The 25,258-nt window shown below is 30.0% G+C and overlaps 1 protein-coding gene across 2 annotated transcripts in view; it reads left to right on the forward strand.

Moving 5' to 3' along the window:
• LOC143232146 (DNA repair endonuclease XPF-like) overlaps nt 1-25,258 on the forward strand; it is a 96,108-nt gene that overhangs the window by 20,260 nt on the left and 50,590 nt on the right. For both annotated transcript variants that reach the window (XM_076467245.1, XM_076467253.1), the window contains exons 9-13: nt 6,348-6,496; nt 8,772-8,825; nt 20,595-20,664; nt 20,934-21,009; nt 21,357-21,496. In XM_076467245.1, the coding sequence (XP_076323360.1) occupies nt 6,348-6,496; nt 8,772-8,825; nt 20,595-20,664; nt 20,934-21,009; nt 21,357-21,496 (489 nt within the window). The remainder of the gene's footprint in view (nt 1-6,347; nt 6,497-8,771; nt 8,826-20,594; nt 20,665-20,933; nt 21,010-21,356; nt 21,497-25,258) is intronic.

Genomic DNA, 25,258 nt, shown 5'->3' on the forward strand with positions numbered 1-25,258 from the left:
TGGATGGTTATTTTGTAAGCTGTAAAGAATAGAGCAATGTTACCTTATGACTTTATGTTTCTAGGTATAGGTAGTGGATGGTTATTTTGTAAGCTGTAAAGAATAGAGCAATGTTAACTTATGACTTTATGTTTCTAGGTATAGGTAGTGGATGGTTATTTTGTAAGCTGTAAAGAATAGGGCAATGTTAACTTATGACTTTGTTTCTAGGTATAGGTAGTGGATGGTTATTTTGTAAGCTGTAAAGAATAGGGCAATGTTAACTTATGACTTTATGTTTCTAGGTATAGGTAGTGGATGGTTATTTTGTAAGCTGTAAAGAATAGGGCAATGTTAACTTATGACTTTATGTTTCTAGGTATAGGTAGTGGATGGTTATTTTGTAAGCTGTAAAGAATAGGGCAATGTTAACTTATGACTTTATGTTTCTAGGTATAGGTAGTGGATGGTTATTTTGTAAGCTGTAAAGAATAGGGCAATGTTAACCTATGACTTTATGTTTCTAGGTATAGGTAGTGGATGGTTATTTTGTAAGCTGTAAAGAATAGAGCAATGTTACCTTATGACTTTATGTTTCTATGTATAGGTAGTGGATGGTTATTTTGTAAGCTGTAAAGAATAGAGCAATGTTAACTTATGACTTTATGTTTCTAGGTATAGGTAGTGGATGGTTATTTTGTAAGCTGTAAAGAATAGGGCAATGTTAACTTATGACTTTATGTTTCTAGGTATAGGTAGTGGATGGTTATTTTGTAAGCTGTAAAGAATAGGGCAATGTTAACTTATGACTATGTTTCTAGGTATAGGTAGTGGATGGTTATTTTGTAAGCTGTAAAGAATAGGGCAATGTTAACTTATGACTTTATGTTTTTGGTATAGGTAGTGGATGGTTATTTTGTAAACTGTAAAGAATAGGGCAATGTTAACTTATGACTTTATGTTTCTAGGTATAGGTAGTGGATGGTTATTTTGTAAGCTGTAAAGAATAGGGCAATGTTAACTTATGATTTTATGTTTCTAGGTATAGGTAGTGGATGGTTATTTTATAAACTGTAAAGAATAGGGCAATGTTAACTTATGACTTTATGTTTCTAGGTATAGGTAGTGGATGGTTATTTTGTAAGCTGTAAAGAATAGGGTAATGTTAACTTATGACTTTATGTTTCTAGGTATAGGTAGTGGATGGTTATTTTATAAGCTGTAAAGAATAGGGCAATGTTAACTTATGACTTTATGTTTCTAGGTATAGGTAGTGGATGGTTATTTTATAAGCTGTAAAGAATAGGGCAATGTTAACTTATGACTTTATGTTTCTAGGTATAGGTAGTGGATGGTTATTTTGTAAGCTGTAAAGAATAGGGTAATGTTAAGTTATGACTTTATGTTTCTAGGTATAGGTAGTGGATGGTTATTTTATAAACTGTAAAGAATAGGGCAATGTTAACTTATGACTTTATGTTTCTAGGTATAGGTAGTGGATGGTTATTTTGTAAGCTGTAAAGAATAGGGCAATGTTAACTTATGACTTTATGTTTCTAGGTATAGGTAGAGGATGGTTATTTTGTAAGCTGTAAAGAATAGGGCAATGTTAACTTATGACTATGTTTCTAGGTATAGGTAGTGGATGGTTATTTTGTAAGCTGTAAAGAATAGGGCAATGTTAACTTATGACTTTATGTTTCTAGGTATAGGTAGTGGATGGTTATTTTGTAAGCTGTAAAGAATAGGGCAATGTTAACTTATAACTTTATGTTTCTAGGTATAGGTAGTGGATGGTTATTTTGTAAGCTGTAAAGAATAGGGCAATGTTAACTTATGACTTTATGTTTCTAGGTATAGGTAGTGGATGGTTATTTTGTAAGCTGTAAAGAATAGGGCAATGTTAACTTATGACTTTATGTTTCTAGGTATAGGTAGTGGATGGTTATTTTGTAAGCTGTAAAGAATAGGGCAATGTTAACTTATGACTTTATGTTTCTAGGTATAGGTAGTGGATGGTTATTTTGTAAGCTGTAAAGAATAGGGCAATGTTAACTTATGACTTTATGTTTCTAGGTATAGGTAGTGGATGGTTATTTTGTAAGCTGTAAAGAATAGGGTAATGTTAACTTATGACTTTATGTTTCTAGGTATAGGTAGTGGATGGTTATTTTGTAAGCTGTAAAGAATAGGGCAATGTTAATTTATGACTTTATGTTTCTAGGTATAGGTAGTGGATGGTTATTTTGTAAGCTGTAAAGAATAGGGCAATGTTAACTTATGACTTTATGTGTCTAGGTATAGGTAGTGGATGGTTATTTTGTAAGCTGTAAAGAATAGGGTAATGTTAACTTATGACTTTATGTTTCTAGGTATAGGTAGTGGATGGTTATTTTATAAGCTGTAAAGAATAGGGCAATGTTAACTTATGACTTTATGTTTCTAGGTATAGGTAGTGGATGGTTATTTTGTAAGCTGTAAAGAATAGGGTAATGTTAAGTTATGACTTTATGTTTCTAGGTATAGGTAGTGGATGGTTATTTTATAAACTGTAAAGAATAGGGCAATGTTAACTTATGACTTTATGTTTCTAGGTATAGGTAGTGGATGGTTATTTTGTAAGCTGTAAAGAATAGGGCAATGTTAACTTATGACTTTATGTTTCTAGGTATAGGTAGAGGATGGTTATTTTGTAAGCTGTAAAGAATAGGGCAATGTTAACTTATGACTATGTTTCTAGGTATAGGTAGTGGATGGTTATTTTGTAAGCTGTAAAGAATAGGGCAATGTTAACTTATGACTTTATGTTTCTAGGTATAGGTAGTGGATGGTTATTTTGTAAGCTGTAAAGAATAGGGCAATGTTAACTTATAACTTTATGTTTCTAGGTATAGGTAGTGGATGGTTATTTTGTAAGCTGTAAAAGAATAGGGTAATGTTAACTTATGACTTTATGTTTCTAGGTATAGGTAGTGGATGGTTATTTTGTAAGCTGTAAAGAATAGGGCAATGTTAACTTATGACTTTATGTTTCTAGGTATAGGTAGTGGATGGTTATTTTGTAAGCTGTAAAGAATAGGGCAATGTTAACTTATGACTTTATGTTTCTAGGTATAGGTAGTGGATGGTTATTTTGTAAGCTGTAAAGAATAGGGCAATGTTAACTTATGACTTTATGTTTCTAGGTATAGGTAGTGGATGGTTATTTTGTAAGCTGTAAAGAATAGGGTAATGTTAACTTATGACTTTATGTTTCTAGGTATAGGTAGTGGATGGTTATTTTGTAAGCTGTAAAGAATAGGGCAATGTTAACTTATGACTTTATGTTTCTAGGTATAGGTAGTGGATGGTTATTTTGTAAGCTGTAAAGAATAGGGCAATGTTAACTTATGACTTTATGTGTCTAGGTATAGGTAGTGGATGGTTATTTTGTAAGCTGTAAAGAATAGGGCAATGTTAACTTATGACTTTATGTTTCTAGGTATAGGTAGTGGATTGTTATTTTGTAAGCTGTAAAGAATAGGGCAATGTTAACTTATGACTTTATGTTTCTAGGTATAGGTAGTGGATGGTTATTTTGTAAGCTGTAAAGAATAGGGCAATGTTAACTTATGACTTTATGTTTCTAGGTATAGGTAGTGGATGGTTATTTTGTAAGCTGTAAAGAATAGGGCAATGTTAACTTATGACTTTATGTTTCTAGGTATAGGTAGTGGATGGTTATTTTGTAAGCTGTAAAGAATAGGGCAATGTTAACTTATGACTTTATGTTTCTAGGTATAGGTAGTGGATGGTTATTTTGTAAGCTGTAAAGAATAGGGCAATGTTAACTTATGACTTTATGTTTCTAGGTATAGGTAGTGGATGGTTATTTTGTAAGCTGTAAAGAATAGGGCAATGTTAACTTATGACTTTATGTTTCTAGGTATAGGTAGTGGATGGTTATTTTGTAAGCTGTAAAGAATAGGGCAATGTTAACTTATGACTTTATGTTTCTAGGTATAGGTAGTGGATGGTTATTTTTGTTAGGTAGTCGTAAATGTGCCCCCAGTGGTATGTCGATGGACTTGAACTACTAGAAACTGAGTTTTGATACCTGTGGTGGACAGAACACAGAGAGCTCTTTGTGCTTAAAAATATACAACAACAACTCCTATGTGTTCAAATACTAGTTTTAGTTTTCATGTAATGTTTTGTTTTACTAATGCACATGACTTTACGGTCATATACACGAGCCAGGAACACAGTAGCTCACGTGGTTTGTCCCTGTATTGAAATAAGTGTTTAATTTATGGGTTAAGGTTTTTATATTACCCTAAATGGGATTTGAGTATAGACTTTTATTAAGGAGGAGAGTTCTTTTCTAACTTGTGGGGATTGTGAACGTAAGGATATAATGAGGTGGACTTTGTGAATGTTGGCTGATGGTTGAACTGAGGTGGACTTTGTGAATATTGGCTGATGGTTGAACTGAGGTGGACTTTGTGAATATTGGCTGATGGTTGAACTGAGGTGGACTTTGTGAATATTGGCTGATGGTTGAACTGAGGTGGACTTTGTGAATATTGGCTGATGGTTGAACTTGTTGTTTAAGAAATTTCACATAATCTTTATCAGAAAGTTAGCTTGAATATCTGTCATTTAAAAGGTGTTTATAAAAAAGTGTAATATCTCTGTGTTAAATAGAATCATTTGTAGCTGGTTTGTTCTTTACATTTGTTTAGATTTTGCTTCTGGTTTCTTAATGTAACAATAACACAATGTGATGAGCTTTATTAATAACAGGCAATGAGTTTTAGATTTGTGTGTGTGAAGTAATGTTTGTTTAAAACAGCTGTTTTACTTTATGAATAATTAATGGTTTGATTTACTTTGTCTTTTGTAATATTTGTTGTATGATGGTGGAGATGATTTGACATTTTGTAAAAATATCTTTCAGGTCTGTAATGGCTGAAAGCATGGGTAGCAGTTGCAGTTTGTTATTTTTTTGTGTTGATTTGTGACTTGAAGTTTTTAAACACTTATTCTGTAAACTACTTTTTATCTGTGATTAAGGGACCTCAGTATTTTACTGCTAATATTAAGTAATGAAGTGGAGTGTTAGATTTAACAATTTCCTTAACTAGTTAACGAGGAAATACAACCAAACTTGTCCTGGCTTGGAAAATGTGATTAACTGAACTTTGTAAAAAGAAAAGGATGTTGTAATATATAACTACATGTATTAATATTCAAAACTTCATCAAAATGTTATAAAGCCTGTTTTTCATGAGTGAATAATTATCAGAATGTGTAATTTCTAAAGGATGTAATATATAACTACATGTATTAATATTCAAAACTTTATCAAAATGTTATAAAGCCTGTTTTTCATGAGTGAATAATTATCAGAATGTGTAATTTCTAAAGGATGTAATATATAACTACATGTATTAATATTCAAAACTTTATCAAAATGTTATAAAGCCTGTTTCTCATGAGTGAATAATTATCAGAATGTGTAATTTCTAAAGGATGTAATATATAACTACATGTATTAATATTCAAAACTTCATCAAAATGTTATAAAGCCTGTTTTTCATGAGTGAATAATTATCAGAATGTGTAATTTCTAAAGGATGTTGTAATATATAACTACATGTATTAATATTCAACTCTTCATCAAAATGTTATAAAGCCTGTTTTTCATGAGTGAATAATTATCAGAATGTGTAATTTCTAAAGGATGTAATATATAACTACATGTATTAATATTCAAAACTTCATCAAAATGTTATAAAGCCTGTTTTTCATGAGTGAATAATTATCAGAATGTGTAATTTCTAAAGGATGTAATATATAACTACATGTATTAATATTCAAAACTTCATCAAAATGTTATAAAGCCTGTTTTTCATGAGTGAATAATTATCAGAATGTGTAATTTCTAAAGGATGTAATATATAACTACATGTATTAATATTCAAAACTTCATCAAAATGTTATAAAGCCTGTTTTTCATGAGTGAATAATTATCAGAATGTGTAATATTTAAACTGAATTTCAACTTTAAATTCTTATGTATCAAGTGGTGTGTCTCATCACAAACTTTCTCTACACAATATATCATTATCTATATTTTGGTAACTGTAATTATTATAGAACTGAATGAGGCTTACTGGTCATCAAGTTATATATATATATTATACAAGGTTCCATGGTTCCTCACTTGTTACTACATTGGTTGTTTTACAAACAAATGATGGTTAAATCCTACTTTTTGTTTAGAGTTGTCCGTAAACTATGGAATGCTAGTTCATATACATTGAGTAGCTTTAAGCACTATCAAACACATAAAAATGTATTACTTTATTGTTGGTTTGATGTAGCTCGACACTGACGAACTGACTCTTGAAAACTTTGTCTCCAAATCGTATGATAAAATCATCAAGTTTCAGCTTGACCCTATCTGGAACCAACTTGGTCCAAAAACTCATCGGCTAGTTGCTGACTTGAAAACCTTGCGTACAATTTTGATGTAACTATTTTTACTGGCAAAAATCTTTAAAATGTTTCATTTGTATAATTCTTTATCTCAATTTACATTTTATTATTTTATATTAAAGAAGAACAGACTTGAAATTTGAAGTATTGCTTTGTAAAACTCAAGATACTGGATATAAAAACGTGGTTTATGTGAATATATCAACCAAAAAGTGATTATGTACGATTATAGTTAACAAATAACTAAACTTACATCAATACTGTTGATTCTGTATGATTATAGTTAACAAATAACTAAACTTACATCAATACTGTTGATTCTGTATGATTATAGTTAACAAATAACTAAACTTATATCAATACTGTTGATTCTGTATGATTATAGTTAACAAATAACTAAACTTACATTAATACTGTTGATTTTGTATGATTATAGTTAACAAATAACTAAACTTATATCAATACTGTTGATTCTGTATGATCATAGTTAACAAATAACTAAACTAACATTAATACTGTTGATTCTGTATGATTATAGTTAACAAATAACTAAACTTATATCAATACTGTTGATTCTGTATGATTATAGTTAACAAATAACTAAACTAACATTAATACTGTTGATTCTGTATGATTATAGTTAACAAATAACTAAACTTACATCAATACTGTTGATTCTGTATGATTATAGTTAACAAATAACTAAACTAACATTAATACTGTTGATTCTGTATGATTATAGTTAACAAATAACTAAACTTACATCAATACTATTGATTCTATATGATTATAGTTAACAAATAACTAAACTTACATCAATACTGTTGATTCTGTATGATTATAGTTAACAAATAACTAAACATATATCAATACTATAGCACCAGGAACAAACTTCACATAATACTTCATGTAATGTTTGTACATATATCAATACTATAGCACCAGGAACAAACTTCACAGAATACTTCATGTAATGTTTGTACATATATCAGTACTATAGCACCAGGAACAAACTTCACATAATACTTCATGTAATGTTTGTACATATATCAGTACTATAGCACAGGAACAAACTTCACATAATACTTCATGTAATGTTTGTACATATATCAGTACTATAGCACCAGGAACAAACTTCACATAATACTTCATGTAATGTTTGTACATATATCAATACTATAGCACCAGGAACAAACTTCACATAATACTTCATGTAATGTTTGTTCATTTTTTTGCATTTTTTAATTGTTTCCTTATGACATTAATTCATACAAGTAGTTTCATTCAAACATGAAACTATGTTTTAAGATTGGGTGAAATGTTCTTTTCTGGGTTCATTTAGAGATGGTAAGAAACTTTGTCAGTTAATCTTCCAAACATTTGTTATGTAACACATTTTAATCTTCCAATAGGTTGTTATGTAACACAGTTTAATCTTTCAATCAGTTGTTATGTAGCACAGTTTAATCTTTCAGTCAGTTGTTATGTAGCACAGTTTAATCTTCCAATCTGTTCTTATGTAGCACAGTTTAATCTTTCAGTCAGTTGTTATGTAGCACAGTTTAATCTTTCAGTCAGTTGTTATGTAACACAGTTTAATCTTTCAGTCACTTGTTATGTAACACATTTTAATCTTCCAATCGGTTGTTATGTAGCACAGTTTAATCTTTCAGTCAGTTGTTATGTAACACAGTTTAATCTTTCAGTCACTTGTTATGTAACACATTTTAATCTTCCAATCAGTTGTTGTGTAGCACAGTTTAATCTTTCAGTCAGTTGTTATGTTGCACAGTTTAATCTTCCAATCTGTTGTTATGTAACACAGTTTAATCTTCCAGTCAGTTGTTATGTAGCACAGTTTAATCTTCCAATCTGTTGTTATGTAGCACAGTTTAATCTCCCAATCGGTTGTTATGTAGTACAGTTTAATCTTCCGATCAGTTGTTATGTAGCACAGTTTAATCTTCCAATCTGTTGTTATGTAGTACATTTTAATCTTCCAATCGGTTGTTATGTAGTACAGTTTAATCTTCCAATCAGTTGTTATGTAACACAGTTTAATCTTCCAATCGGTTGTTATGTAACACAGTTTAATCTTTCACTCAGTTGTCATGTAACACAGTTTAATCTTCCAATCAGTTGTTATGTAATCAGTTTAATCTTCCAGTCAGTTGTTATGTTGCACAGTTTAATCTTCCAGTCAGTTGTTATGTAGCACAGTTTAATCTTCCAGTCAGTTGTTATGTTGCACAGTTTAATCATCATGAACCATCAACTATCCTTAACATGTTACTTTTTCTCGTTTCCAGCTACTTGACCCAGTACGACTGCATAACATTTTACAGCCTTCTGAAGTCCATCAGGTAAACAGAAGTCATTGTGATTATTGGTAATGGAGTAATGTGAAAATTAAAGACGAGTGATGACAATAGTCATGTGTTTCATGTTGGTCTTGGTTACTTAATGATATGTTAAAATAGTAGTGTCAATAATCGTGTGTTTCATGTTGGTCTTGGTTACATAAAGATATGTTAAAATAGTAGTACCAATAGTTGTGTGTTTCATGTTGGTCTTAGTTACATAAAGATATGTTAAAATAGTAGTGTCAATAATTGTGTGTTTGATGTTGGTCTTGGTTACTTGAAGATATGTTAAAATAGTAGTGTCAATAGTCGTGTGTTTCATGTTGGTCTTGGTTACTTAAAGATATGTTAAAATAGTAGTACCAATTGTCGTGTGTTTCATGTTGGTCTTGGTTACTTAAAGATATGTTAAAATAGTAGTGTCAATAATCGTGTGTTTCATGTTGGTCTTGGTTACTTAAAGATATGTTAAAATAGTAGTGTCAATAATCGTGTGTTTCATGTTGGTCTTGGTTACTTAAAGATATGTTAAAATAGTAGTGTCAATAATCGTGTGTTTCATGTTGGTCTTGGTTACTTAAAGATATGTTAAAATAGTAGTGTCAATAGTCATGTGTTTCTGTTGGTCTTGGTTACTTAAAGATATGTTAAAATAGTAGTGCTAATTGTCGTGTGTTTCATGTTGGTCTTGGTTACTTAATGATATGTTAAAATAGTAGTGTCAATAATCGTGTGTTTCATGTTGGTCTTGGTTACATAAAGATATGTTAAAATAGTAGTACCAATAGTTGTGTGTTTCATGTTGGTCTTAGTTACATAAAGATATGTTAAAATAGTAGTGTCAATAATTGTGTGTTTGATGTTGGTCTTGGTTACTTGAAGATATGTTAAAATAGTAGTGTCAATAGTCGTGTCTTTCATGTTGGTCTTGGTTACTTAAAGATATGTTAAAATAGTAGTACCAATTGTCGTGTGTTTCATGTTGGTCTTGGTTACTTAAAGATATGTTAAAATAGTAGTGTCAATAATCGTGTGTTTCATGTTGGTCTTGGTTACTTAAAGATATGTTAAAATAGTAGTGTCAATAATCGTGTGTTTCATGTTGGTCTTGGTTACTTAAAGATATGTTAAAATAGTAGTGTCAATAATCGTGTGTTTCATGTTGGTCTTGGTTACTTAAAGATATGTTAAAATAGTAGTGTCAATAATCGTGTGTTTCATGTTGGTCTTGGTTACTTAAAGATATGTTAAAATAGTAGTGTCAATAATCGTGTGTTTCATGTTGGTCTTGGTAACTTAAAGATATGTTAAAATAGTAGTGTCAATAATTGTGTGTTTGATGTTGGTCTTGGTTACATAAAGATATGTTAAAATAGTAGTGTCAATAATTGTGTGTTTCATGTTGGTTTTGGTTACTTAAAGATATGTTAAAATAGTAGTGTCAATAGTTGTGTGTTTGATGTTGGTCTTGGTTACTTAATGATATGTTAAAATAGTAGTGTCAATAATTGTGTGTTTCATGTTGGTTTTGGTTACTTAAAGATATGTTAAAATAGTAGTGTCAATAGTTGTGTGTTTGATGTTGGTCTTGGTTACTTAATGATATGTTAAAATAGTAGTGCTAATTGTCGTGTGTTTCTGTTGGTCTTGGTTACTTAAAGACATGTTAAATAGTAGTGTCAATAATTGTGTTTCTGTTGGTCTTGGTTACTTAATGATATGTTAAAATAGTAGTGCTAATTGTCGTGTGTTTCTGTTGGTCTTGGTTACTTAAAGACATGTTAAATAGTAGTGTCAATAATTGTGTTTCTGTTGGTCTTGGTTACTTAATGATATGTTAAAATAGTAGTGCTAATTGTCGTGTGTTTCATGTTGGTCTTGGTTACTTAAAGATATGTTAAAATAGTAGTGCTAATTGTCGTGTGTTTCTGTTGGTCTTGGTTACTTAATGATATGTTAAAATAGTAGTGCTAATTGTCGTGTGTTTCATGTTGGTCTTGGTTACTTAAAGATATGTTAAAATAGTAGTGCCAATAGTTGTGTGTTTCATGTTGGTCTTGGTAACTTATAGATATGTTAAAATAGTAGTGCCAATAGTTCTGTGTTTCATGTTGGTCTTGGTTACATAAAGATATGTTAAAATAGTAGTGCCAATTGTCATGTTTTTCATGTTAATCTTGGTTACATAAAGATATGTTAAAATAGTAGTACCAATTGTCGTGTGTTTCATGTTGGTCTTGGTTACTTAAAAAATATGTTAAAATAGTAGTGCTAATAGTTGTGTGTTTCATGTTGGTCTTGGTTACATAAAGATATGTTAAAATAGTAGTACCAATTGTCTTGTGTTTCATGTTGGTCTTGGTTACATAAAGATATGTTAAAATAGTAGTACCAATTGTCGTGTGTTTCATGTTGGTCTTGGTTACTTAAAGATATGTTAAAATAGTAGTGCCAATAGTTGTGTGTTTCATGTTGGTCTTGGTTACTAAAGATATGTTAAAATAGTAGTGCCAATTGTCGTGTGTTTCATGTTGGTCTTGGTTACTTAAAGATATGTTAAAATAGTAGTGCCAATATTCGTGTGCTTCATGTTAATCTTGGTTACTTAAAGATATGTTAAAATAGTAGTGCCAATTGTCATGTGTTTCATGTTAATCTTGGTTACTTAAAGATATGTTAAAATAGTAGTACCAATTGTCGTGTGTTTCATGTTGGTCTTGGTTACTTAAAGATATGTTAAAATAGTAGTGCCAATTGTCGTGTGTTTCATGTTGATCTTGGTTACTAAAGATATGTTAAAATAGTAGTGTCAATAATTGTGTGTTTCATGTTGGTCTTGGTTACTTAAAGATATGTTAAAATAGTAGTGCCAATATTCGTGTGCTTCATGTTAATCTTGGTTACTTAAAGATATGTTAAAATAGTAGTGCCAATTGTCATGTGTTTCATGTTAATCTTGGTTACTTAAAGATATGTTAAAATAGTAGTGCCAATTGTCGTGTGTTTCATGTTAATCTTGGTTACTTAAAGATATGTTAAAATAGTAGTGCCAATATTCGTGTGCTTCATGTTAATCTTGGTTACTTAAAGATATGTTAAAATAGTAGTACCAATTGTCGTGTGTTTCATGTTGGTCTTGGTTACTTAAAGATATGTTAAAATAGTAGTGCCAATTGTCGTGTGTTTCATGTTGATCTTGGTTACTAAAGATATGTTAAAATAGTAGTGTCAATAATTGTGTGTTTCATGTTGGTCTTGGTTACTTAAAGATATGTTAAAATAGTAGTGCCAATTGTCATGTGTTTCATGTTAATCTTGGTTACTTAAAGATATGTTAAAATAGTAGTGCCAATTGTCATGTTTTTCATGTTAATCTTGGTTACTTAAAGATATGTTAAAATAGTAGTGTCAATAATTGTGTGTTTCATGTTGGTCTTGGTTACTTAAAGATATGTTAAAATAGTAGTGCCAATTGTCATGTGTTTCATGTTAATCTTGGTTACTTAAAGATATGTTAAAATAGTAGTGTCAATTGTCATGTTTTTCATGTTAATCTTGGTTACTTAAAGATATGTTAAAATAGTAGTGCCAATTGTCATGTGTTTCATGTTAATCTTGGTTACTTAAAGATATGTTAAAATAGTAGTGTCAATAATTGTGTGTTTGATGTTGGTCTTGGTTACTTAAAGATATGTTAAAATAGTAGTGTCAATAGTCATGTGTTTCTGTTGGTCTTGGTTACTTAAAGATATGTTAAAATAGTAGTGCTAATTGTCGTGTGTTTCATGTTGGTCTTGGTTACTTAATGATATGTTAAAATAGTAGTGTCAATAATTGTGTGTTTCATGTTGGTCTTGGTTACATAAAGATATGTTAAAATAGTAGTACCAATAGTTGTGTGTTTCATGTTGGTCTTAGTTACATAAAGATATGTTAAAATAGTAGTGTCAATAATTGTGTGTTTGATGTTGGTCTTGGTTACTTGAAGATATGTTAAAATAGTAGTGTCAATAGTCGTGTCTTTCATGTTGGTCTTGGTTACTTAAAGATATGTTAAAATAGTAGTACCAATTGTCGTGTGTTTCATGTTGGTCTTGGTTACTTAAAGATATGTTAAAATAGTAGTGTCAATAATCGTGTGTTTCATGTTGGTCTTGGTTACTTAAAGATATGTTAAAATAGTAGTGTCAATAATGTGTGTTTCATGTTGGTCTTGGTTACTTAAAGATATGTTAAAATAGTAGTGTCAATAATCGTGTGTGTTTCATGTTGGTCTTGGTTACTTAAAGATATGTTAAAATAGTAGTGTCAATAATCGTGTGTTTCATGTTGGTCTTGGTTACTTAAAGATATGTTAAAATAGTAGTGTCAATAATCGTGTGTTTCATGTTGGTCTTGGTAACTTAAAGATATGTTAAAATAGTAGTGTCAATAATTGTGTGTTTGATGTTGGTCTTGGTTACATAAAGATATGTTAAAATAGTAGTGTCAATAATTGTGTGTTTCATGTTGGTTTTGGTTACTTAAAGATATGTTAAAATAGTAGTGTCAATAGTTGTGTGTTTGATGTTGGTCTTGGTTACTTAATGATATGTTAAAATAGTAGTGTCAATAATTGTGTGTTTCATGTTGGTTTTGGTTACTTAAAGATATGTTAAAATAGTAGTGTCAATAGTTGTGTGTTTGATGTTGGTCTTGGTTACTTAATGATATGTTAAAATAGTAGTGCTAATTGTCGTGTGTTTCTGTTGGTCTTGGTTACTTAAAGACATGTTAAATAGTAGTGTCAATAATTGTGTTTCTGTTGGTCTTGGTTACTTAATGATATGTTAAAATAGTAGTGCTAATTGTCGTGTGTTTCTGTTGGTCTTGGTTACTTAAAGACATGTTAAATAGTAGTGTCAATAATTGTGTTTCTGTTGGTCTTGGTTACTTAATGATATGTTAAAATAGTAGTGCTAATTGTCGTGTGTTTCTGTTGGTCTTGGTTACTTAATGATATGTTAAAATAGTAGTGCTAATTGTCGTGTGTTTCATGTTGGTCTTGGTTACTTAAAGATATGTTAAAATAGTAGTGCTAATTGTCGTGTGTTTCTGTTGGTCTTGGTTACTTAATGATATGTTAAAATAGTAGTGCTAATTGTCGTGTGTTTCATGTTGGTCTTGGTTACTTAAAGATATGTTAAAATAGTAGTGCCAATAGTTGTGTGTTTCATGTTGGTCTTGGTAACTTATAGATATGTTAAAATAGTAGTGCCAATAGTTCTGTGTTTCATGTTGGTCTTGGTTACATAAAGATATGTTAAAATAGTAGTGCCAATTGTCATGTTTTTCATGTTAATCTTGGTTACATAAAGATATGTTAAAATAGTAGTACCAATTGTCGTGTGTTTCATGTTGGTCTTGGTTACTTAAAAATATGTTAAAATAGTAGTGCTAATAGTTGTGTGTTTCATGTTGGTCTTGGTTACATAAAGATATGTTAAAATAGTAGTACCAATTGTCTTGTGTTTCATGTTGGTCTTGGTTACATAAAGATATGTTAAAATAGTAGTACCAATTGTCGTGTGTTTCATGTTGGTCTTGGTTACTTAAAGATATGTTAAAATAGTAGTGCCAATAGTTGTGTGTTTCATGTTGGTCTTGGTTACTAAAGATATGTTAAAATAGTAGTGCCAATTGTCGTGTGTTTCATGTTGGTCTTGGTTACTTAAAGATATGTTAAAATAGTAGTGCCAATATTCGTGTGCTTCATGTTAATCTTGGTTACTTAAAGATATGTTAAAATAGTAGTGCCAATTGTCATGTGTTTCATGTTAATCTTGGTTACTTAAAGATATGTTAAAATAGTAGTACCAATTGTCGTGTGTTTCATGTTGGTCTTGGTTACTTAAAGATATGTTAAAATAGTAGTGCCAATTGTCGTGTGTTTCATGTTGATCTTGGTTACTAAAGATATGTTAAAATAGTAGTGTCAATAATTGTGTGTTTCATGTTGGTCTTGGTTACTTAAAGATATGTTAAAATAGTAGTGCCAATATTAGGTGTGCTTCATGTTAATCTTGGTTACTTAAAGATATGTTAAAATAGTAGTGCCAATTGTCATGTGTTTCATGTTAATCTTGGTTACTTAAAGATATGTTAAAATAGTAGTGCCAATTGTCGTGTGTTTCATGTTAATCTTGGTTACTTAAAGATATGTTAAAATAGTAGTGCCAATATTGTGTGCTTCATGTTAATCTTGGTTACTTAAAGATATGTTAAAATAGTAGTACCAATTGTCGTGTGTGTTTCATGTTGGTCTTGGTTACTTAAAGATATGTTAAAATAGTAGTGCCAATTGTCGTGTGTTTCATGTTGATCTTGGTTACTAAAGATATGTTAAAATAGTAGTGTCAATAATTGTGTGTTTCATGTTGGTCTTGGTTACTTAAAGATATGTTAAAATAGTAGTGCCAATTGTCATGTGTTTCATGTTAATCTTGGTTACTTAAAGATATGTTAAAATAGTAGTGCCAATTGTCATGTTTTTCATGTTAATCTTGGTTACTTAAAGATATGTTAAAATAGTAGTGTCAATAATTGTGTGTTTCATGTTGGTCTTGGTTACTTAAAGATATGTTAAAATAGTAGTGCCAATTGTCATGTGTTTCATGTTAATCTTGGTTACTTAAAGATATGTTAAAATAGTAGTGTCAATTGTCATGTTTTTCATGTTAATCTTGGTTACTTAAAGATATGTTAAAATAGTAGTGCCAATTGTCATGTGTTTCATGTTAATCTTGGTTACTTAAAGATATGTTAAAATAGTAGTGCCAATTGTTGTGTGTTTCATGTTGGTCTTGGTTACTTAAAGATATGTTAAAATAGTAGTACCAATTGTCGTGTGTTTCATGTTGGTCTTGGTTACTTAAAGATATGTTAAAATAGTAGTGCCAATTGTCGTGTGTTTCATGTTGATCTTGGTTACATAAAGATATGTTAAAATAGTAGTGCCAATTGTCGTGTGTTTCATGTTGATCTTGGTTACATAAAGATATGTTAAAATAGTAGTGTCAATAATTGTGTGTTTGATGTTGGTCTTGGTTACTTGAAGATATGTTAAAATAGTAGTGTCAATAGTCGTGTGTTTCATGTTGGTCTTGGTTACATAAAGATATGTTAAAATAGTAGTGCCAATTGTCGTGTGTTTCATGTTGATCTTGGTTACTAAAGATATGTTAAAATAGTAGTGTCAATAATTGTGTGTTTCATGTTGGTCTTGGTTACTTAAAGATATGTTAAAATAGTAGTGCCAATTGTCATGTTTTTCATGTTAATCTTGGTTACTTAAAGATATGTTAAAATAGTAGTGTCAATAATTGTGTGTTTCATGTTGGTCTTGGTTACTTAAAGATATGTTAAAATAGTAGTGCCAATTGTCATGTGTTTCATGTTAATCTTGGTTACTTAAAGATATGTTAAAATAGTAGTGCCAATTGTCATGTTTTTCATGTTAATCTTGGTTACTTAAAGATATGTTAAAATAGTAGTGCCAATTGTCATGTGTTTCATGTTAATCTTGGTTACTTAAAGATATGTTAAAATAGTAGTACCAATTGTCGTGTGTTTCATGTTGGTCTTGGTTACTTAAAGATATGTTAAAATAGTAGTGCCAATTGTCGTGTGTTTCATGTTGATCTTGGTTACATAAAGATATGTTAAAATAGTAGTGTCAATAATTGTGTGTTTCATGTTGGTTTTGGTTACTTAAAGATATGTTAAAATAGTAGTGTCAATAGTTGTGTGTTTGATGTTGGTCTTGGTTACTTAAAGATATGTTAAAATAGTAGTGTCAATAGTCGTGTGTTTCATGTTGGTCTTGGTTACATAAAGATATGTTAAAATAGTGGTGCTAATAGTTGTGTGTTTCATGTTGGTCTTGGTTACATAAAGATATGTTAATATAGTAGTTAATTGTTGAATCATCTGGTGTTTGATTAATAAATTTTGACTGAAGTGGAAGCTTTATAATGTGAGTTTTATGTGTTTCAGAGACAACTAAAACCTGCCGACTCCCTAATACTTAAATTAGGTCTTTAGTAGAATGTGTTCTGTATGTTTAGAAATTTCCAGAAGATATTATAATCATGTTTTTATTAAGTTTCATTGAGACTTCTCAAAAAGAACATGGAATATTAAATGTTTGATAAACTAATACAAACCTATGGTACATAAGTTGAAGGAATGTTAGATATCTAATAAACTAATACAAACCTTTGTTATACTATCTTGAGGAATGTTAGATGTCTTATAAACTGATACAAACATTTGTTACACTAGCTTGAGGAACGTTAGATGTCTTATAAACTGATACAAACATTTGTTACACTAGCTTGAGGAATGTTAGATGTCTTATAAACTGATACAAACCTTTGTTACACTAGCTTGAGGAACGTTAGATGTCTTATAAACTGATACAAACCTTTGTTACACTAGCTTGAGGAACGTTAGATGTCTTATAAACTGATACAAACCTTTGTTACACTAGCTTGAGGAACGTTAGATGTCTGATAAACTGATACAAACATTTGTTACACTAGCTTGAGGAATGTTAGATGTCTTATAAACTGATACAAACCTTTGTTACACTAGCTTGAGGAACATTAGATGTCTTATAAACTGATACAAACCTTTGTTACACTAGCTTGAGGAACATTAGATGTCTGATAAACTAATACAAACCTTTGTTACACTAGCTTGAGGAATGTTAGATGTCTGATAAACTAATACAAACCTTTGTTACAGTACTCGGAGGAACGTTAGATGTCTGATAATCTAATAGAAACCTTTGTTACGCTAGTTGGAGGAACGTTAGATGTCTGAGACACTAATACAAACCTTTTTTACAGTACTCGGAGGAACATTAGATGTCTGATAATCTAATAGAAACCTTTGTTTCACTAGTTGGAGTAATGTTAAATTTCTGATTAACTGATACAAACCTTTGTTACACTAGTTGGAGGAACGTTAGATGTCTGATAAACTGATACAAGTCTTTGTTACACTAGGTGAAAGAATGTTGCTAAACAACTAGTTTCTGTCGTTATGTTGGAAGTTCAGTAATTGATTTATTTTGATTTGTTAATAAAGTACTTATTTTTCACTAATGGCTAATAAAGATGGCACAAAAAACTAGTTAAAAATTACAGCTTCTTTAGAATTATTAAGATAAACTTTTGTCTATATTATTGTATGTAAATCTTGAGTCTTCATGTGAAATTATAAAGCAAAAAAAACGTTTTTATAGAGCAAAAATAAAAATAAAAATTATTTGTCATGAGCTTAACTTGTACTTAACAAGAGTAAGGACTTATTTCAACTCTGGGTTTAGGAGTATAGTTAGGTGAATCTACTTCTATCATGAGCTACTTGTGTTGATAAGATAAATGAACATTTTGACAGCTTCATATATTTGTGTATATTTATTTTCCAAATAGATATTTGAAATGAAATTCAATAATTATTTAAGTAAAACAACAAGTTTGTCCCAGACTTATTGAAAGTATTGTTAGTTTATATTTATGACATGGTAATTATGGTGTATTTTATTATTTTATATTTCTGATATTGTGATTATGGTGTATTTTATTATTTTATATTTATGATATTGTGATTATGGTGTATTTTATTATTTTATATTTCTGATATTGTGATTGTGGTGTATTTTATTAGTTTATATTTCTGATGTTGTGAGTATGGTGTATTTTATTAGTTTATATTTCTGATATTTTGATTATGGTGTATTTTATTATTTTATATTTCTGATATTGTGAGTATGGTGTATTTTATTATTTTATATTTATGACATGGTGATTATGGTGTATTTTATTATTTTATATTTCTGATATTGTGAGTATGGTGTATTTTATTAGTTTATATTTCTGATATTGTGAGTATGGTGTAATTTATTATTTTATATTTCTGATATTATGATTATGGTGTATTTTATTAGTTTATATTTCTGATATCGTGATTATGGTGTATTTTATTATTTTATATTTCTGATATTGTGAGTATGGTGTATTTTATTAGTTTATATTTCTGATATTGTGATTATGGTGTATTTTATTATTTTATATTTCTGATATTGTGAGTATGGTGTATTTTATTATTTTATATTTTTGATACTGTGAGTATAGTTTATTTTATTATTTTATATTTCTGATATTTTGAGTATGGTGTATTTTATTATTTTATATTTTTGATACTGTGAGTATAGGTTATTTTATTATTTTATATTTCTGATATTGTGAGTATGGTGTATTTTATTATTTTATATTTTTGATACTGTGAGTATAGTTTATTTTATTATTTTATATTTTTGATACTGTGAGTATAGTTTATTTTATTATTTTATATTTCTGATATTGTGATTATGGTGTATTTTATTAGTTTTTTTATAGTTATGATATTGTGAGTTGTGGTATTTTATTATTTTATATTTATGATACTGTGATTATGGTGTATTTTATTATTTTATATTTATGATATTGTGATTATGGTGTATTTTATTAGTTTTTTATATTTATGATATTGTGAGTTGTGGTATTTTATTATTTTATATTTTTGATATTGTGATTATGGTGTATTTTATTAGTTTTTTATAGTTATGATATTGTGAGTTGTGGTATTTTATTATTTTATATTTATGATACTGTGATTATGGTGTATTTTATTAGTTTTTTATATTTATGATACTGTGATTATGGTGTATTTTATTAGTTTTTTATATTTATGATATTGTGAGTTGTGGTATTTTATTATTTTATATTTATGGTACTGTGATTATGGTGTATTTTATTAGTTTTTTTTATTTATGATATTGTGAGTTGTGGTATTTTATTATTTTATATTTATGATATTGTGATTATGGTGTATTTTATTAGTTTTTTATATTTATGATATTGTGAGTTGTGGTATTTTATTATTTTATATTTATGATATTGTGACTATGGTGTATTTTATTAGTTTTTTATATTTATGATATTGTGAGTTGTGGTATTTTATTATTTTATATTTATGATACTGTGATTATGGTGTATTTTATTAGTTTTTTATATTTATGATATTGTGAGTTGTGGTATTTTATTATTTTATATTTATGATATTGTGATTATGGTGTATTTTTTTAGTTTTTTATATTTATGATATTGTGAGTGTGGTGTATTTTATTATTTTATATTTATAATATTGTGATTATGGTGTATTTTATTAGTTTTTTTATATTTATGATACTGTGATTATGGTGTATTTTATTAGTTTTTTATATTTATGATATTGTGATTTGTGGTATTTTATTATTTTATATTTATGATACTGTGATTATGGTGTATTTTATTAGTTTTTTATATTTATGATATTGTGAGTTGTGGTATTTTATTATTTTATATTTATGATATTGTGATTATGGTGTATTTTATTAGTTTTTTATATTTATGATATTGTGAGTGTGGTGTATTTTATTATTTTATATTTATGATATTGTGATTATGGTGTATTTTATTAGTTTTTTATATTTATGATATTGTGAGTGTGGTGTATTTTATTATTTTATATTTATGATTTTGTGATTATGGTGTATTTTATTAGTTTGTTATATTTATGATATTGTGAGTTGTGGTATTTTTATTAGTTTTTTATATTTATGATATTGTGAGTTGTATTTTTATTAGTTTTTTATATTTCTGTTACTGTAACAATTAATGGTTTTTTTTTTGTCATTTTCAGAGACAGTGTAACCAATAATTTCCTGATATCTGATTGGTTATTTTTGGATGCAGCTGAAAGTATGTTTTTAGTAAGTACTGTTTTTTTTACCCCTAGATTCTTGTTTGGAAAACAGAAGGAAACAATTGTAACTTAAAAAGTGGACATTAAATATTTTTGTTCTTATAAACCAGTGGTTGAGACTTGTAACATAACTTAAGAATTAAATATTTCTTTCAGTGTTAAGTATAAATGAGTTCCACAATTCTCAAATTGCATGCATTGTTGAAATGGTCAACGTAATATTCAAATTAAAGTTTAGTATTATAAAATACTATGTTATTTGTTTTATCTTTGTAGCAAGCTCATGCACGAGTGTTTGGGTCTGAAAATAAAAAAAAGATAGCTAAAACTGCTAGTGGAGTGAAAGTTTTTGGTAAGAATCTTTGTTTTATTAAAGAATTAGTTCATTGGATCAAACACAAAAGGTACAATGAATTTCTAGAAATAAGATCCCAAACTTCTATGACATTCAAATGTTTGATCATTTTTCTTTGGGAGAAAACACTATGTGACATCAACATCTTCACCTATATTGTACAGTGCACCTACTAAGTCAACACTTTTTATTTTACTGAAAAATAATAATTAACTTTTCAAAACTGCTCGAGTTTTGGAATCTTTTTTTTTTTCTTTTGAAGTTCATTAAAATTTGTGTACAATACAGTAATGTTTTTCATGGTTAACTAAGTTATATTACTGAACTTTTGCATGTTTCATCAGTAAAGCCAGAGGTTAGTCCAAAATGGGAAGCTCTGATCGGAGTTTTGACTGAAGTCCTGGAAGATGTCAAATCTTTGCCAGATGCTGCCCCTGTGTTAATTGTTGTTGAAGATGAAAGAACTTGTGTTCAGGTTAAAGACGTAAGTTGTAGATATTTTATACAAAATAATCAAAGTGAGAACCAAAGCATCAGTTGTAAATGTTTTTGAAACCTAAGAAAAAAATATTTTGGTTACATTAAAGTCTCATGTATACAAAGATTTAAAACATGTACATGTATTACATGTGTGTTATATTGGTCTGAGAAACTTCAGTGGCAAAGTATATTTAAATTTGAAAAATATAATATGGGACTTAGAAAAATCAGAAAAGAAAATTTATTTATCCTCTCTTTACATGGCTTTCCTCCTCCAGGTAGCACAAGAGTATGTCTGTGAGTACACACTGATAAAACCAGGTTTTATATCTGTGGTTGGCAGAACACAGATAGCCTATAGTGTAGCTTTGTGGTTAATTTAAATCAGTCAAACTCTCTATGTGTGGAGAAGTATTGAGATAATTAGAGGTTTTGATATCTGTGGTGGGCAGAACACAGATAGCCTATAGTGTAGCTTTGTGGCTAATTTAATCAGTCAAACTCTCTTTGTGTGGAGAAGTATTGAGATAATTAGAGGTTTTGATATTTGTGGTGGGCAGAACACAGATAGCCTATAGTGTAGCTTTGTGGTTAATTTAATCAGTCAAACTCTCTTTGTGTGGAGAAGTATTGAGATAATTAGAGGTTTTGATATCTGTGGTGGGCAGAACACAGATAGCCTACAGTGTAGCTTTGTGGTTAATTTAATCAGTCAAACTCTCTTTGTGTGGAGAAGTATTGAGATAATTAGAGGTTTTGATATCTGTGGTGGACAGAACACAGATAGCCTATAGTGTAGCTTTGTGGTTAATTTAAATCAGTCAAACTCTCTTTGTGTGGAGAAGTATTGAGATAATTAGAGGTTTTGATATCTGTGGTGGGCAGAACACAGATAGCCTATAGTGTAGCTTTGTGGTTAATTTAATCAGTCAAACTCTCTTTGTGTGGAGAAGTATTGAGATAATTAGAGGTTTTGATATCTGTGGTGGGCAGAACACAGATAGCCTATAGTGTAGCTTTGTGGTTAATTTAAATCAGTCAAACTCTCTGTGTGTGGAGAAGTATTGAGATAATTAGAGGTTTTGATATCTGTGGTGGGCAGAACACAGATAGCCTATAGTGTAGCTTTGTGGTTAATTTAATCAGTCAAACTCTCTTGTGTGGAGAAGTATTGAGATAATTAGAGGTTTTGATATTTGTGGTGGGCAGAACACAGATAGCCTATAGTGTAGCTTTCTGGTTAATTTAATCAGTCAAACTCTCTTTGTGTGGAGAAGTATTGAGATAATTAGAGGTTTTGATATCTGTGGTGGGCAGAACACAGATAGCCTATAGTGTAGCTTTGTGGTTAATTTAAATCAGTCAAACTCTCTTTGTGTGGAGAAGTATTGAGATAATTAGAGGTTTTGATATCTGTGGTGGGCAGAACACAGATAGCCTATAGTGTAGCTTTGTGGTTAATTTAATCAGTCAAACTCTCTTTGTGTGGAGAAGTATTGAGATAATTAGAGGTTTTGATATCTGTGGTGGGCAGAACACAGATAGCCTATAGTGTAGCTTTGTGGTTAATTTAAATCAGTCAAACTCTCTATGTGTGAGAAGTATTGAGATAATTAGAGGTTTTGATATCTGTGGTGGGCAGAACACAGATAGTCTATAGTGTAGCTTTGTGGTTAATTTAATCAGTCAAACTCTCTTTGTGTGGAGAAGTATTGAGATAATTAGAGGTTTTGATATCTGTGGTGGGCAGAACACAGATAGCCTATAGTGTAGCTTTGTGGTTAATTTAAATCAGTCAAACTCTCTTTGTGTGGAGAAGTATTGAGATAATTAGAGGTTTTGATATCTGTGGTGGGCAGAACACAGATAGCCTACAGTGTAGCTTTGTGGTTAATTTAATCAGTCAAACTCTCTTTGTGTGGAGAAGTATTGAGATAATTAGAGGTTTTGATATCTGTGGTGGGCAGAACACAGATAGCCTATAGTGTAGCTTTGTGGTTAATTTAAATCAGTCAAACTCTCTTTGTGTGGAGAAGTATTGAGATAATTAGAGGTTTTGATATCTGTGGTGGGCAGAACACAGATAGCCTATAGTGTAGCTTTGTGGTTAATTTAATCAGTCAAACTCTCTTTGTGTGGAGAAGTATTGAGATAATTAGAGGTTTTGATATCTGTGGTGGGCAGAACACAGATAGCCTATAGTGTAGCTTTGTGGTTAATTTAAATCAGTCAAACTCTCTCTATGTGTGGAGAAGTATTGAGATAATTAGAGGTTTTGATATCTGTGGTGGGCAGAACACAGATAGTCTATAGTGTAGCTTTGTGGTTAATTTAATCAGTCAAACTCTCTTTGTGTGGAGAAGTATTGAGATAATTAGAGGTTTTGATATCTGTGGTGGGCAGAACACAGATAGCCTATAGTGTAGCTTTGTGGTTAATTTAAATCAGTCAAACTCTCTTTGTGTGGAGAAGTATTGAGATAATTAGAGGTTTTGATATCTGTGGTGGGCAGAACACAGATAGCCTACAGTGTAGCTTTGTGGTTAATTTAATCAGTCAAACTCTCTTTGTGTGGAGAAGTATTGAGATAATTAGAGGTTTTGATATCTGTGGTGAGCAGAACACAGATAGCCTACAGTGTAGCTTTGTGGTTAATTTAATCAGTCAAACTCTCTTTGTGTGGAGAAGTATTGAGATAATTAGAGGTTTTGATATCTGTGGTGGGCAGAACACAGATAGCCTATAGTGTAGCTTTGTGGTTAATTTAAATCAGTCAAACTCTCTTTGTGTGGAGAAGTATTGAGATAATTAGAGGTTTTGATATCTGTGGTGGGCAGAACACAGATAGCCTACAGTGTAGCTTTGTGGTTAATTTAATCAGTCAAACTCTCTTTGTGTGGAGAAGTATTGAGATAATTAGAGGTTTTGATATCTGTGGTGGGCAGAACACAGATAGCCTATAGTGTAGCTTTGTGGTTAATTTAAATCAGTCAAACTCTCTTTGTGTGGAGAAGTATTGAGATAATTAGAGGTTTTGATATCTGTGGTGGGCAGAACACAGATAGCCTATAGTGTAGCTTTGTGGTTAATTTAATCAGTCAAACTCTCTTTGTGTGAGAAGTATTGAGATAATTAGAGGTTTTGATATCTGTGGTGGGCAGAACACAGATAGCCTATAGTGTAGCTTTGTGGTTAATTTAAATCAGTCAAACTCTCTTTGTGTGGAGAAGTATTGAGATAATTAGAGGTTTTGATATCTGTGGTGGGCAGAACACAGATAGTCTATAGTGTAGCTTTGTGGTTAATTTAATCAGTCAAACTCTCTTTGTGTGGAGAAGTATTGAGATAATTAGAGGTTTTGATATCTGTGGTGGGCAGAACACAGATAGTCTATAGTGTAGCTTTGTGGTTAATTTAATCAGTCAAACTCTCTTTGTGTGGAGAAGTATTGAGATAATTAGAGGTTTTGATATCTGTGGTGGGCAGAACACAGATAGCCTATAGTGTAGCTTTGTGGTTAATTTAAATCAGTCAAACTCTCTTTGTGTGGAGAAGTATTGAGATAATTAGAGGTTTTGATATCTGTGGTGGGCAGAACACAGATAGCCTACAGTGTAGCTTTGTGGTTAATTTAATCAGTCAAACTCTCTTTGTGTGGAGAAGTATTGAGATAATTAGAGGTTTTGATATCTGTGGTGAGCAGAATACAGATAGCCTACAGTGTAGCTTTGTGGTTAATTTAAATCAGTCAAACTGTCTTTGTGTG

This window comes from Tachypleus tridentatus, chromosome 1 (genome assembly GCF_004210375.1).
Source record: "Tachypleus tridentatus isolate NWPU-2018 chromosome 1, ASM421037v1, whole genome shotgun sequence".
In the NCBI taxonomy this organism is placed as follows: Eukaryota; Metazoa; Arthropoda; class Merostomata; order Xiphosura; family Limulidae; genus Tachypleus; species Tachypleus tridentatus.